This window comes from Protopterus annectens, chromosome 12.part0 (assembly GCF_019279795.1).
Source record: "Protopterus annectens isolate FY-2018-M chromosome 12.part0, PAN1.0, whole genome shotgun sequence".
Lineage (NCBI taxonomy): Eukaryota > Metazoa > Chordata > Ceratodontiformes > Protopteridae > Protopterus > Protopterus annectens.
The window spans coordinates 274,777,499-274,791,156 of NC_056746.1; the positions used below are offsets into that span (position 1 = coordinate 274,777,499).

A 13,658-nucleotide genomic window follows, 5' to 3' on the forward strand; every position below is an offset into this window, starting at 1 on the left:
AGTAAAAATGATTACATAGTAAAAATAGTACAATTAAGCAAATTGTAATATTATGTAGTAAAACTAAGCAAAGTATAACAGCAAAATAGAAGAACATGCATTACATACTTACATGCTTACAGATTAGAGAACAAGTAGTATAGAGGTTGTAAAATAAATAATAAATAAAATAATTCAAGATTGTATTAGGGTGAGAAACTTGTTTTTTAAGGTGGTAGCTGAGACTTTTAATTGATATCAGATCATTTCATCCCCACATTCTACTGGATGACATTAGTACCATTATTATTTCCAAATCAACATGCTTTCAGGTCTTGTATGAACTCTAGGGTTGCCACAACTGAAGATATCTGTTTTAGTCCTCTGTGCTGTTGGCAAAATTGGGATTTATATTAGCCATCAGCTTATGGTGTGTTTGGAATTACCCCTCACACATAAAATTTAGCGTTTTTTTATTTTACTCTGATACTGTTTCAATTAAATATAACTGTGGAGACTTGTATTCAGTGGATTGTGCATTTATTTTATTGCAAACACAGTTCTCATCTTTAATCTTGCCTTTTTTGTTTAAGAGATATGATACTGGAGAGCTCAAGGAAGTGGCTGAACTTATGACCCTCTGTTGTTTCTGCTGATGCTGCCCCACTTGTGACTACTGTGCTAGATTTAACTGCCACATATATTTTTGTTGTTGTCAGAATGACTCCTGAAGAAAGATGACTGTCAGAAAAAACACCCCTTTCCCCTTGTTTTGTCCTCTGACACACACATGAAATGGAAGGCATTTGATGGAGTTTGTGAGCAGCATCTTTGATTAGAACTTTATCATGCCATGCAGATTCCAGTAAAGATCAGACTGTGGACTACTGTAGGTCTAGAAGAGACCAGGTGATTGGTAGCTCACTGTGAGGTGGACTTTGTGGCTTAGGCTGTTAATGCCTGCAAGGAAATGGAGGAAGACGTGGTGCTAAATCAAATGGTGACTTTTTATCAAGGATGTGTAACTGGACTTGACAGTTTATAAACAGGAAGGTGCCTGTTTGATACAAACATTTCCTGTAGGTATGTCTTTAGTGCTTGTGTATGTCATGAGAAAGGCTGGCAATCTATCTAGACTGGTTCATGTTTTATTCTCAATGGTTGCTGGTATAAGATGACCCTGAACTATATAAATCGAGTTTTGCAGATTAGTGTTGATGAATGAATAAATGAATGAATGAATGAATGAATGAATGAATGAGTGAATGAGCATGCGAATAGGGTGGTGCAGTGTAGAGTGCTTAGCAGTACTGTATCTGTGCTTGGTTGTCCAGTCTGGTTATTGACTGAAGTGCCTTCTGTGTGGTGTGTGCACGTCCTCCCCATTTCTACTTGATGTTTCGACAGGTGCTCAGGTCTCCACCGACATTTTAAGATGTGCTGTAGGTGATTTTGAGATCCTGTAAATTCATTGTAGGTTTACTTGCATGTGAGAGTAAGTGTACACATCCCAGGGCTGAAACACCATTTTAGATGAGCTTCTTTTTTGTACCCATTGTGTACTGTGAAAGGCTGTGGCTTCCTATGACACTGTCTTGATTAACTGAATAATTGGAGAAGTAATGAATGAATTACTGATTGAATAGATATGTTTTTTCTTTTTTTACAATTTTTTACTGTGTAACGAGGTAGTGTTACTGTAATAGTTACATCTAAAACTGTTTCTCAGTAATGGCTGATGACAAACATCTGACCTAATCTATATTAAATAAGTCTAGCTTTTTCTGTATTGTAACTGTACAGAGCTTAGACTTCGTATCAACCTATTATTATTTAGTTTGGCTTCATTGTATTCCTTTTAATGCATGTGTGAAAAGAACTGCATTTTATGTCATTCATTTATATGTGTGTGATAAAACTATTTATAGCAAAACTGTGTTCTCTTTTCTTTGTGCTTATGTCCTGAAATGCCTGCTCAGAATGTACCTCCCTGAATGCTGTTAAATAATGTGTAAAACCTAAAACTGCTTTCATTTATACATTTTCCTTATCTACTTGTGTCTGTTTCTAGTAAAGATATTTATGTTTGCAAAGCTATCAGCAGGTCAATTACTATCTTCCCATGACTGATTTGATGACCCCTAATTGCAGACCGTGCGTTTAGCTGGAAGACAAAAGTTAGTGCACTACATTTCAGTTGCCAAATGTCAGAACAAGCTAGTCATGCTTTTGGGCTAACAAACAATTTATACGGTTCTGACTGGTAATTATACAGACATTAAATTGTGACAGTTTCAGACTTTCATTCCAAAAATAATTGTGCATGATTACAGCTTTTGTTAAGCTCTGACAAGCAGAGGCTGTTCTTGCTTGAAGTTATGCAATGAAGAAATAGAACTGCATTTTATAATTTTCCTGTGTTCTTACTGAAGCATTTTTGCATTTCCTCAGATTTCCAAGCCAGGCCGCCTTCCAGATGCATCTTTACCAACTATCCAGAATGGAGGAGCAGTAGCTGATCTCAGCTGGGATCCCTTTGATAATTATCGTTTGGCAGTCGGTAAGGACTGTGTGCACACACACCCAAACTATGCTTACATAAACTTACATATCTGTTCTACAGAAACCTCTACGTAAAAGATTTTCCAAAAACTGAGTGGAAAGTTGCTTTCTAAAAGTGTGAGCACGTATATCTGCATTTTCTTTGCAGTTGTAGTCACTTGTGTAATTTTCTTTGCAGTTGTAGTCACTTGCGTAATTTTCTTTGCAGTTGTAGTCACTTGTGTAAGTACCTCATTAAGATTGTCTGCAAGTAGTACTTTTGACATTGTGGTTTGTCATTAGGTCCTGATGATGGCATATAGTGTCTTTCTTTGCAGTATGACTGTTCCCTTATGGCAGTCAGTTGTGGAGTTTGGAGAGCACCGATGATAGTTCTGGTACAGAGAGAGATATCAGGTTATAAGGTCAGAGGGCTCTCTCAGTGCTGCATCAGGCTTAAGCTATACAGATGGTTCTGGGGTGCTCACTATGGCTATAAGTTTAGTTATTGGGTTCATGCACAGAGATGTGAGAGCCAAAACAAATGGTGCCAGACTCTGGAGTATGGAAGCCCAGCTATAGGGGATTCTCTGTCTGCTGTCAAGTTCAGATGCTGGGGCCCATGTGAGTATTATGAGACTGTTGTGTCCTTTACTGCATTACTTATGGTCAGTTAATGAGTCCTTTGGATAATTGTGAGTAGTATTTATAAATGTTACATATCCAACAGCATAAATGAAAGTCAGTCCATCACATAGTAAAATCCAGACTTACCAGAGGCACTCACCATCCAATCAAATACCCTATTCATGGGGGACTTTAAACACTTCTATAGACTGGGATACATACACTCCCTCTAACTGACAGGCACAACATATCCTGAACTTTATCAGCATAAACTACCAAGATCAGATGGTGCGCACTCCAATCAGTCCATCAAGCATATTGTGCCTAGTACTTACCAACATGGAGGGACAAGTCTAATATGCAAAGCTATGGAACAAATTATCATGGAAATGATCAACAAGACAGTGGCAATCTGCAGACAGAGTACCCATCCCAGTTTCTTTGTTAAGGAACAGTCTTGCCTACTCAACCTGGTAGACTTCTTTGAGAGGGTCACCAAGGCTATGCTTGAGTGGAAAATGGTCCATACTGCCTACCTTGACCTGGCAAAGGCATTTGATATAATATCCCACTCAGGTATTGTTGGCAATCTCTCAGACCGAAGCATAAATCCCTATGTAACTCACTAGATTGCTGGCTGGCTTACAAATAGGACCTAAGAAGTCAGGATCAATGAGACCACCTCCAACAGAAGACTGATCACCAGCGGAGTACCCCAGGCCTCAGTGGTGGGCCTGCTCCTGTTTGGCAACTACTTCTTGGAAGTTAAATCCAATGTCAAAGGCCTCTGGCTCATCAAGTTTGCAGGTAACTGTAAATTGGGAGCTATCACAGATTCCACCCATGACAGCAACATCCTACAAGAGGGTCTAACACAAACAAATGACTGGTGCCAAAGCCATGGATTAAAACTCAATGCAAAGAAATGCATTATAGTGCCCTTTGGGGTATCATTCACCCAAGCTAGCTGCACCGATAAAATACTCCTAAGAGTTTTCTAGATAGGGATCTGGGAACATATACAGACAGTAATCTGGTCTTCGATCAAAATGTAACCAAGATAGAAAGAGAATCATTCTTTGTCACCCAACTCATAAGCAAGGGTATGGAGTCCAGGTCCAAGAATGTATACTACCACTCTACTAAGCCTTTTTCAGACCCATCATTGAGCATACCCCCTTTCGCATGTACCTCACCAGGCACTTGCAACAGCTGGCATGCTCTCAAAGGTTCCTCACCAGGTGAATCCAGGGTATGAATGCCCTGTCCTACACACATCACCTTAAGGTCCCATCTCTGCACTTAGTCTCCTACAGGTTACTGAGAGGTGATCCATGCTTGGCATATAGGGCATCCTCAGATCCATCTCTGATGGATCTCTTGCACATCTGCAAAACAAATAGCACCAGAAATATTAGTTCCAAGGACCTAAACTTTCCCAGTGAGGTAAATAGAACAAGTGAAGAGACTGATATTTGTCTGAAAGGATATATATATATATATATATATATATATATATATATATATATATATATATATATATATTTATAGGCAAAAAAAACTTCTACAGCTATATGAAAAAACAACACCAGAACCAGTATTTGAACGTGCTTTCATTCTTTTAATATGTAAGAAATTTGTCAGAAATAAGAAGGTACAAAGAAAAACAGTAAATATATACTACATGTCATATGGCAATAAAACAGTAACAGCCAATTAAATAACCCTATCCTTCTTTAAATATGCATATATCATTATATGGTAATGAAGTGACCTGAAAAATCATGTACAATATACAGCATACAGCAAACTAGTGAAAAGTGAGTCTGTCATGTGAACTAGGGTAAGCCATTTCAAAGCGCATTTTAAATTGATGATATCATTCAAACCAGCAGCTGAATCCGCTCCCAGTAAAAGTTGCCATTTGAGTTCCCTAACCTCCAGAACAGTAGCATAGTCACCAAAAAACAGTTCTACTTGCTCTAATACTAAAAATAGAAATTTTTCAAAATTAGTACAAGTTAGTGAATGCCTAGCTAGTGCATTTCGAGAGTCAGAACTTCTGATAGCCCCACAATGTTCTTTTATTCTGTCTGACAGTTTCCTGCAAGTCTTTCCCACATAGAAATAATGACAAGAATTACAAACTGCAGCATAAACCAAATTAGTGGATGAACAGTCAAAATGATGGGCAAATGTAACTTTATAGTCATTGTGTACAAAAGTGTAGCAGTTCCCTTTGAAAATAAACTTGCAACAAACACATTTTCCACACTCGAACATGCCAGGTGGGTCAGTAATGTTTCTAACAGAATTTAACACCAGTGCTGAGTCTCTGTTCTCAAGTGAATTTCTAATTGTTTTAGTCTTTTTATTGCCGTATGACGTAGCATATATTTACTGTTTTTCTTTGTACCTTCTTATTTCTGAAGAAGTTCTTACATATTAAAAGAACAAAGGCGTGCTCAATTACTGGTTCTAGTTTTGTTTTTTTTTTCATATAGCTGTAGAAGTTTTTTTGCCAGTGTAAAGTTCTTTACTCGTTTTGCAGCTTGTTGGTTTTATTGGCATATATATATATATATATATATATATATATATATATATATATATATATATAAAAACACATAGATATATAAACATATGTGTAAAATTAAAATAAATTATCTTTATAGAAAAGTCAATAAACGAAACTGGCAATATTATAAGTAGCAAATGAGAATATATACTGGTTATAGTGAATGCGTGATTCGACCTAAAATGCCAAATGTTATAAAAATCCCAGTTTTTCCAGTACTCAGGATACACTGGTGTTTTTCCTGGAGAAATGGAAAAGCAGTGTCCCTGCTCATGAGCCTGTAGGAGGCGACATGACAGATTGTTGTCTTTTGTGTTACTGTAGCATTATCTGTGTTAATAAGGTGTTAACAACTGAAAGTATTACAGTGTAACATGCATTTAGCCACTCTCAGGTGTAACATGGATTTAGCCACTCTCAGGTGTAACATGCATTTAGCAACTCACAGGTGTAACATGCATTTAGCCACTCTCAGATGTAACATGCATTTAGCCCGTCTCAGGTGTAACATGCATTTAGCCCGTCTCAGGTGTAACATGCATTTAGCCAGTCTCAGGTGTAACATGCATTTAGCCACTCTCGGGTGTAACATGCATTTAGCCACTCTTGGATGTAACATGCATTTAGCCACTCTCAAGTGTAACATGCATTTAGCCACTCTCAGGTGTAACATGCATTTAGCCACTCTCGGGTGTAACATGCATTTAGCCACTCTCAGGTGTAACATGCATTTAGCCACTCTCAGGTGTAACATGCATTTACCCACTCTCACAAGGGCAGTCAGGCAGAGAATGCCATTTTTGAGCTCATGCCTGCCTCATTTCAAAGCCACCAATTAAGGGGAAACAGAACAACAGCACAATGTCATAACATGCATTAAAACAGACATGCAGGAAGCTCATGTAAACATTCCCCCTTAACATCTGAGTATATTGCAAAAATTGTAAATGTAAGACAATTCTGACATTTTTATTGTCTGAAAGCTAGATTTAATGTATCTCTATGGCTAGGCAATAATCTCTTTTTTGTTTGCTGTTGACATGTTGCATTCACATTTTTTCCATTACAATTTTTCTGAAGTAATTAAAAATACCTTACTATTTATTTCAAACTTAGAGATTGAGCTGATAGTTATTTCTGGCATATACTGACTGAATGCTGTTCCCTTACGTATGTGATCCTACAGACAGTCATATTTTATTCTGAGTTTGTTACCTAGTTGAGTGACCTGGTCTAAGTACTCTTTTTCAGTCACAGCCCATGCTATTGGCAGGGACAATTGCATGTAACGTATACAAACAAATGTTAATACAGAATAACTGTAAAAGGTGATCAAATATAACGTTGGCAGTGTATACATATTTAAACAGACATAATTATTTTCAAAGGTGGACTACATCTAGCATTCAAGTTAAATTCTTAATTCACTTTCGGGGAAGTTAATGTTCACAGGTTAGATTTAACATGTGTTGAATAGCATGTGCTGTTGTAGATTTGAATATATACTGAGTAATATTTATGAAATGATATCCATGATAACTGCTGGCTTATGATATCCAGCCCCTAGTTTGTGGTTAGCATGCAAGCATGTGCCTTTATGGGAGCAGTGGTCAGCTGGGAGGCACCTCTTTTTCCCCCAGAATGGACACAATGCCAACAATAACAAGATTTTACAAACTGTATGCTTTTTTTGGCTGTCTTTTATCACTGATTTCTGGCTGCTCTACTGCTGGTTCCAGTTCACACACTGTAATTTCTGTGAGAGCCTGTTCTCATAGGGGAAGCCAGTTCCTGCTTCTTCAGTTTCTAAGGGGTACATGCTGCCATGTAGCAAGAGCGGGACCACAGCAGTCAGGGAGTCATCATACTGCAGTGTGCAGGGGGTACACTTTTTAAGCCATATCTCCCTGATGAGCATAGCTAACTAACATCATCAGAAGGACATGCAGTGGTATCAGGAATGCAATGACCCTCACATGATGGTGTCTTTTCTGCCTCCTCACTGACAGCAGCATATTTTACAAACCAGGTGAATCCACTGCAGAACCCCTCACCCTCTCTCTGGAAGAGACAAACAAGCTAGTGCCGCCTCATTCCTCATCTGTTTGTCCAGCTCTAACAGGCACTCAGGCTGCTAGATGAACTTAGGTCATCTGCTTTATAGTCCTGCCTTTATCCCTTTATGCCTTGGAGAAAGAAAAGGCATGCTTTTAATGGCAGTTGAGTAGAACAGGAAGTTGGTGTCTTGTATGTTAACTGATGTTGGTTTTCTGTGCATCTTACTACTAGAACGTAATACAACTTGGCCTGTGAGTGTTACAACCAGATGGTTCATTTTATTATCCTGTAGTCTAGCTGTGCATTTCAGTCCCAGGTCATTAGAATTGACTATCTCAAGAAAAAAATATCTTTAATTCACCCTTAGATATGTAAAGCAAATAATCACTATATTGGCCATAAAAGATCTCCTTGTGAATAAAAAAAATAGCGGGATAAAGACACTTTCTCCAAAAACGACCCCATAATGATACTGATATAACCTAGTGAGTATTGTACTCCCATAAACTTACCAGAAATGCAAAAAATAATTTCCATTAAATATAGAATATTTATAACTCTAACTAAAGTAAAGTAGAGCTAAGATGTAAACCAATGTTTGCAGTGAGATAGATACTGGATACAAAGCTGGAGATGAGCAAAAAGCTCAAATAGGCATTCTACATTTGGAAAAAACATATAACAAGGTCCCATGAAAGCTGATTTGGGCAGTCCTGTCATGGTTTAAAGTCAAGAAAACATCTGTAGAATTAGGACAGGCTATGAACAAGAACCCAATGACACAAGCATAAATAGTGTTCAGACTGATAGTGGGGTTCCCAGTGGGAATGGGTCTGCATTAGGGTTGAGCTCTGACCCCACTGCTGTTCATATTGGTGATAGACTACATTAGCAAACAGGATGCAGGAGACAGTTCAGCAAAGCTGCTATATGCAAACCATATGGCACTACAAGCAGACACTGTACAGAAACCTCAACAAATGTTTGGGAAATGGAATGAAAACTGAAGTTGTGTGGGATGGAAGTGAGTAGAAATAAGGCATTTGATATGGGAGCAAATGGGAAAATCAGAAAGAGATGAAAATTAAGTTAAAAGGGAGAACAAGGTTAACAGCTTCAGATATCTGGGGGGGGGGGGGGTTGAGTAGAAGGGAAACTTGAATGAAGAGGTCCAAGCTAGAATCAGAGGCACTGCTGCCAAATGGACCAGGGAGTCAGGGGTAGTGTAAGACTGGAGAATGGTAAAGAACCTGAAAAGTAAGGCGTACAAAGCAGCTGTGCAGCCAGTACTACTGTATGGCACAGAAACCGTGCAGTGAAAGCAAAGCATTTGAGGAAGTTTAAGGTGACTGAAGAGTGTCTGAGATGGATGGTAGGATGCACATTGTGGGATAGATGAAGAAATGAGGACATTAGAAGAGATGCCAAAGTGACCTCAGTTGTAGGAAAAGGTCAGGGAGGACTGTGGTGGCTTGGTCTTATGTGCAGGAAGGCAGGAGATGATTTGGTGAAGAAGAGTAAGAAGACAAGAGGAAATAAGCACGTCCAGCCAAGAGACTGATACTATGTAAAAAAAGATCTGACACAGTCAGGCATGATGGGTGTAGAAGGAAGGGGTATGGCACTGAATCAAAAGAGGTGCCAACTTCTGACACAACACCCCATCCCTATATAGAAAAATGGGAAAGGGGGGTTGAGGGAAGTCAGTTTAACTTACCCTAGGGTCTTCTCCCAACAACTATGAGACCAAATGCACTCTATCTTGTTATTTGTTTGAGGTGTATAAGATATTTTAGTATATTGTTGCCCAATAACAGATTTCCTTCCATGTTATCTTATCAATTTTGCATCTTTGCACCTTTTTAATTAGAGAGACTGCAATATGTGCCTCTGTTGTACAATGAGAGAGAATGCAATATGTGCCTCTGTTGTACAATGAGAGAGAATGCAATATGTGCCTCTGTTGTACAATGAGAGAGACTGCAATATGTGCCTCTGTTGTACAATGAGAGAGAATGCAATATGTGCCTCTGTTGTACAATGAGAGAGAATGCAGAACTGTTCTTTTGGTCATTTAATACCAATGTTTTTCTCAGGGTGTCAGTTAATGCAGCAATGCCATAGCAAAAGTTAAGAGGAAACAATTGAGCAATCAGGTGGTTTTGCAAGAGACTTCTGCACTTTTAAATAATGTATAAAACATGAATGTTGGGTGTTATATATAAAACATTTTCACTGTCTCAATGGTTAAAAGGTTCAACTGCCACCTCTCCTTAACAAGTCCAACAACTCTTTGTTTAAATGACCAAAAGAACAGTTTTGCATTCTCTCATTGTACAACAGAGGCACGTATTGCATTCTCTCTCAGTGTACAACAGAGGCACATTTTGCATTCTCTGACATTGTACAACAGAGGCACATAGGTTCATAGGTAGGTACTAGGCTATCGGCCCTAGGGCCTATACAAGCCCAGCCAAAAAGGTTCCCTGGTATTTTGCCACCCAAGAAAATTATTTTCATGTGCCACTGTCGAGCAGAGCCACAGAAGTGATTCCCGGGGTGAATTTCCTATTTCCCATCCAATCATCAAGATTTTTCTTGAAGAGTGCTAATGAGGAGCTTTGTTTGATGTAGATAGGTAGTTTATTCCAGTGTATGGGAAGTCTCTGGGAACAGGAATCTATCCCTCCGGCTTGTTCTGTTTATTGTGGTGACAAGGTTTAGGTCCCTAGATCATGTAGCTCGGAGGGATTGGGATTTCTTTAAGTGGAGCATGTCCAATAGCTCTGGGTTTGACATAGCTTTGTATGTTAGGCAGAGATCACCTCTGAGTAGGCGATATGTGACATAGTAAAGCTGGAGTTTTTTGAGACGGTCTGCGTAGGGCATCTGTTTGAGGCCAGTAATCCTCTTTGTGAGGTATTTTTGTGGCCTTTCCAGTTGTTGTAGATGTCTTGTGAGGTACATACCAAAAGGGGCATTGTACTTTATAATGAGTCTAATGAGTGATGAGTAGAGGGGACCAATGACCTCTTTTTTTTCTGGATGAGAAACCTTTTGTGATGAGGTGTGCCACGTAGAAGGATTTCCTGACTACTGTGGCAATGTGATTATCAAAGGAGAGACTACTGTCCACCTGTGTCCCAAGGTCTCTTATCACACTTTCGGTGTTAAGTATACTACCGCCTATGTTGTAGTTCGTGGATACAGAGTTTTTACCAAAAGGGATGAAAATGCACTTTTTGGCATTGAGCTTGAGGCCATGGCTTTGACACCAGGCATCTGTCTCAGTGAGGCCCTTTTGTAGGATGTCCACATTGTTAGAAGTTTTGATTATGGCTCCTAGTTTGCAGTCATCTGCGAACTTCGTTAGCCAAAGACCTTCTGTGTTAGCCTGTACTTTAGAAAAGTAGATACCAAACAGGAAGAGGACCCAGGACTGAACCCTGTGGTACTCCAATTGCCACTGGTCTGAAGTCGGATTTGGAGTCTGCTACTTTGACAGTGTGGGTTCTGTCAGTGAGCCAGTTGGCAACCCATCTTGTGACATAGGGATTTATACCTACTTTACTGAGTTTAATCTATAATTCCAGAGTGGGGGATGGTGTCAAAAGCCTTGGCAAGATCTAGATAGGCTGTGTGAACCACCTTACCCTCATCTACGGCTTTGGTGACTGCTTCAAAGAAGTGTATCAGATTTAGGAGACATGATCTGCCTTTTACAAACCCAAACTGGGTGGGGTCCAGAGTTTGATGATTACCAATGTCTTTGTTTATAAGTTCCATGATGATACGTTCCATGGCCTTGCAGACCAGGCTCATCAGGCTAATGGGGCGGTAGTTCCCGTGGTCTGTGGTGGCTCCCCCCTTGTGGAGTGGGATAACCGTCGCTGTGCATCATTCAGTGGGCACAAAGCCTGAGGTGAGGCTATGATTGAACATGGTACTTAGGTAGGGTGCCAGTTTGTTCTGTAGTTCATATAGAACGCAGCCTGGGATGTTGTCTGGTCCCATGGATGCTGTGTTCTTGGCTTTGGAGAGTGTGGTTTTTACCTCTGTAGCCGTGATTACAGGAACTTTGCATTCTTTTGGTATAGAGATGGGCTCTTTAGGGGGTGAAAGGGGGTGAAGTTAGCACTGAACCTATCTGCCAGGATGTTGGCAATATCAGTTGGGTCTGTATATTTAGTGCCATTGTGCTAAAACTCAGAGCAGATCTGAGTGTTGCCATTGAGATTCTTGACATAGCTATAGAATGCTTTGTGGTTGTCTTTAGAATCAGTGGTGATTTTGTTTTCGTAACTAGCTTAGGAGGATTTTGTCAGGGATCGCAGCTTCTTACTGAGGCTGACCAGGGAGCCCCTCCACTTATGGTATTTTCCTCTATTTTGCAACAGTTTCTTCCTTCTGTTGTACAGTTTGTTTATGGCAGGGGACCACCAGATTGGCTTCCTTGTTTTGGAGGATAGTGTCTTGGCTTTGTTTGGGATAGCACGATCCATGCACTTGTGTAAGTGCTTATAAAGTGCAATTGTGTAGGATTCTGCAGTCATAATTGTATTGTCCATCTGCATGGGTGCCATGAAGTTCACCACTTCTGTCTTAAGAAGCATGAAGTTGGCTTTGGAGAAATTTTTTACCATGGTTTCCTTAATGGGGGGTGGGGGCAGGATTTGGATATCAAGGGTAATTAGCTTATGGTCGGATCGGATGAATGAGGCGTTGACTTCAAGTGTGGAACACCGGTCACTCATGATGGTAATGACTAGATCTAGGATATTGTTACCCCTGGTGGAGGTGTGGATAAGTTGATCCAGGGCATTGGAGTTTATGAATTCCAGAAAGCGTTGAGTGAAGGAGTTGGTACATGAGTAGTTTTCCCAGTTAATGGTAGGGTAGTTGAAATCACCCATTATTAGGGTGTTTGGTTGAACCCTAATATTTTCCAGTACATCAAGAAAAGAGGAGTGGGAATCCTGGGGCATGGTGCGGGATCTGTAGCAAGCTACAGTTGGATTGCAGTTTTGCCCAGAGTTAGTTGCACTTGGATAACCTCAGATGCATTATGCTGAGCAACTAGCCTGGAGGTGTGGCTATCCTTAATGAATATGGACACACCTCCACCTTTGGTGTTCCGGTAGAGGTTGCATGGCTGAAAAGTGTGGTATGTATTATAGCCTGGTAGTGCAGGGGTGCTGTCTGGAGCCTTGTACCAGGTCTTAGTCACTGTACAGATATCGATGTTCTCCATTTTAAGGAGTGTCTCGAGTGAGTGCATTTTGAGATTTAGACTTCTAGCATTGAGTAGCATCATCCTCAGTTTTTGCTTGCCTGTTCCTGTTATGGCGGTGAATTTGTCATTTGAACCTTGCCTAAAAAAGGCACTATAGGGTCGGCAAGAACCTTAGCCAGTATCCAGAAACCCAGGGGTGACAGGTGCAGGCCATCTCTGGCAAAGCATTGTGGTCTGTCAACCATGTCATCCCAGGCAGACAGATACTGGATCCCTTTAGAATGACACCAGAAGCTTAGCCAGTTGTTGAAGTCAATAATTTTGTCCTTGTACTGCGGTATCATTCTGGGTGATGGCAGAAGGCTACTCAGGGCTAGGGTCATACCTGCCTGGGCTACAAGATCGTTGAGCTCTTCCTTTTCATGTAGTCCAGGGAGGTACGTCTCAGGTAGTTCACACCAACATGGACAATGACAGAGTCATATTTTTACTTGTTGTGGAGTGACTTGAGTGCATGGGCTATGTGGTGGATCCTGGCACCCGACAGGCAGCTGACAGTAACCTTCTCCTTGTTTAGCCTGGTGAGTGGGACATCAGTGTGCCTGACTATAGAGTCACCTATGACTAGTGTGTTGGATACAT

At 40.2% G+C, this 13,658-nt stretch overlaps 1 protein-coding gene across 1 annotated transcript in view; it reads left to right on the plus strand.

Moving 5' to 3' along the window:
- The window catches only part of LOC122816501 (coronin-7-like), a 3,324,782-nt gene that overhangs the window by 3,141,854 nt on the left and 169,270 nt on the right, over window positions 1-13,658 (plus strand). The window contains exon 17 of the mRNA XM_044089332.1: window positions 2,431-2,539. Coding sequence (XP_043945267.1) covers window positions 2,431-2,539 — 109 coding nt within the window. The remainder of the gene's footprint in view (window positions 1-2,430; window positions 2,540-13,658) is intronic.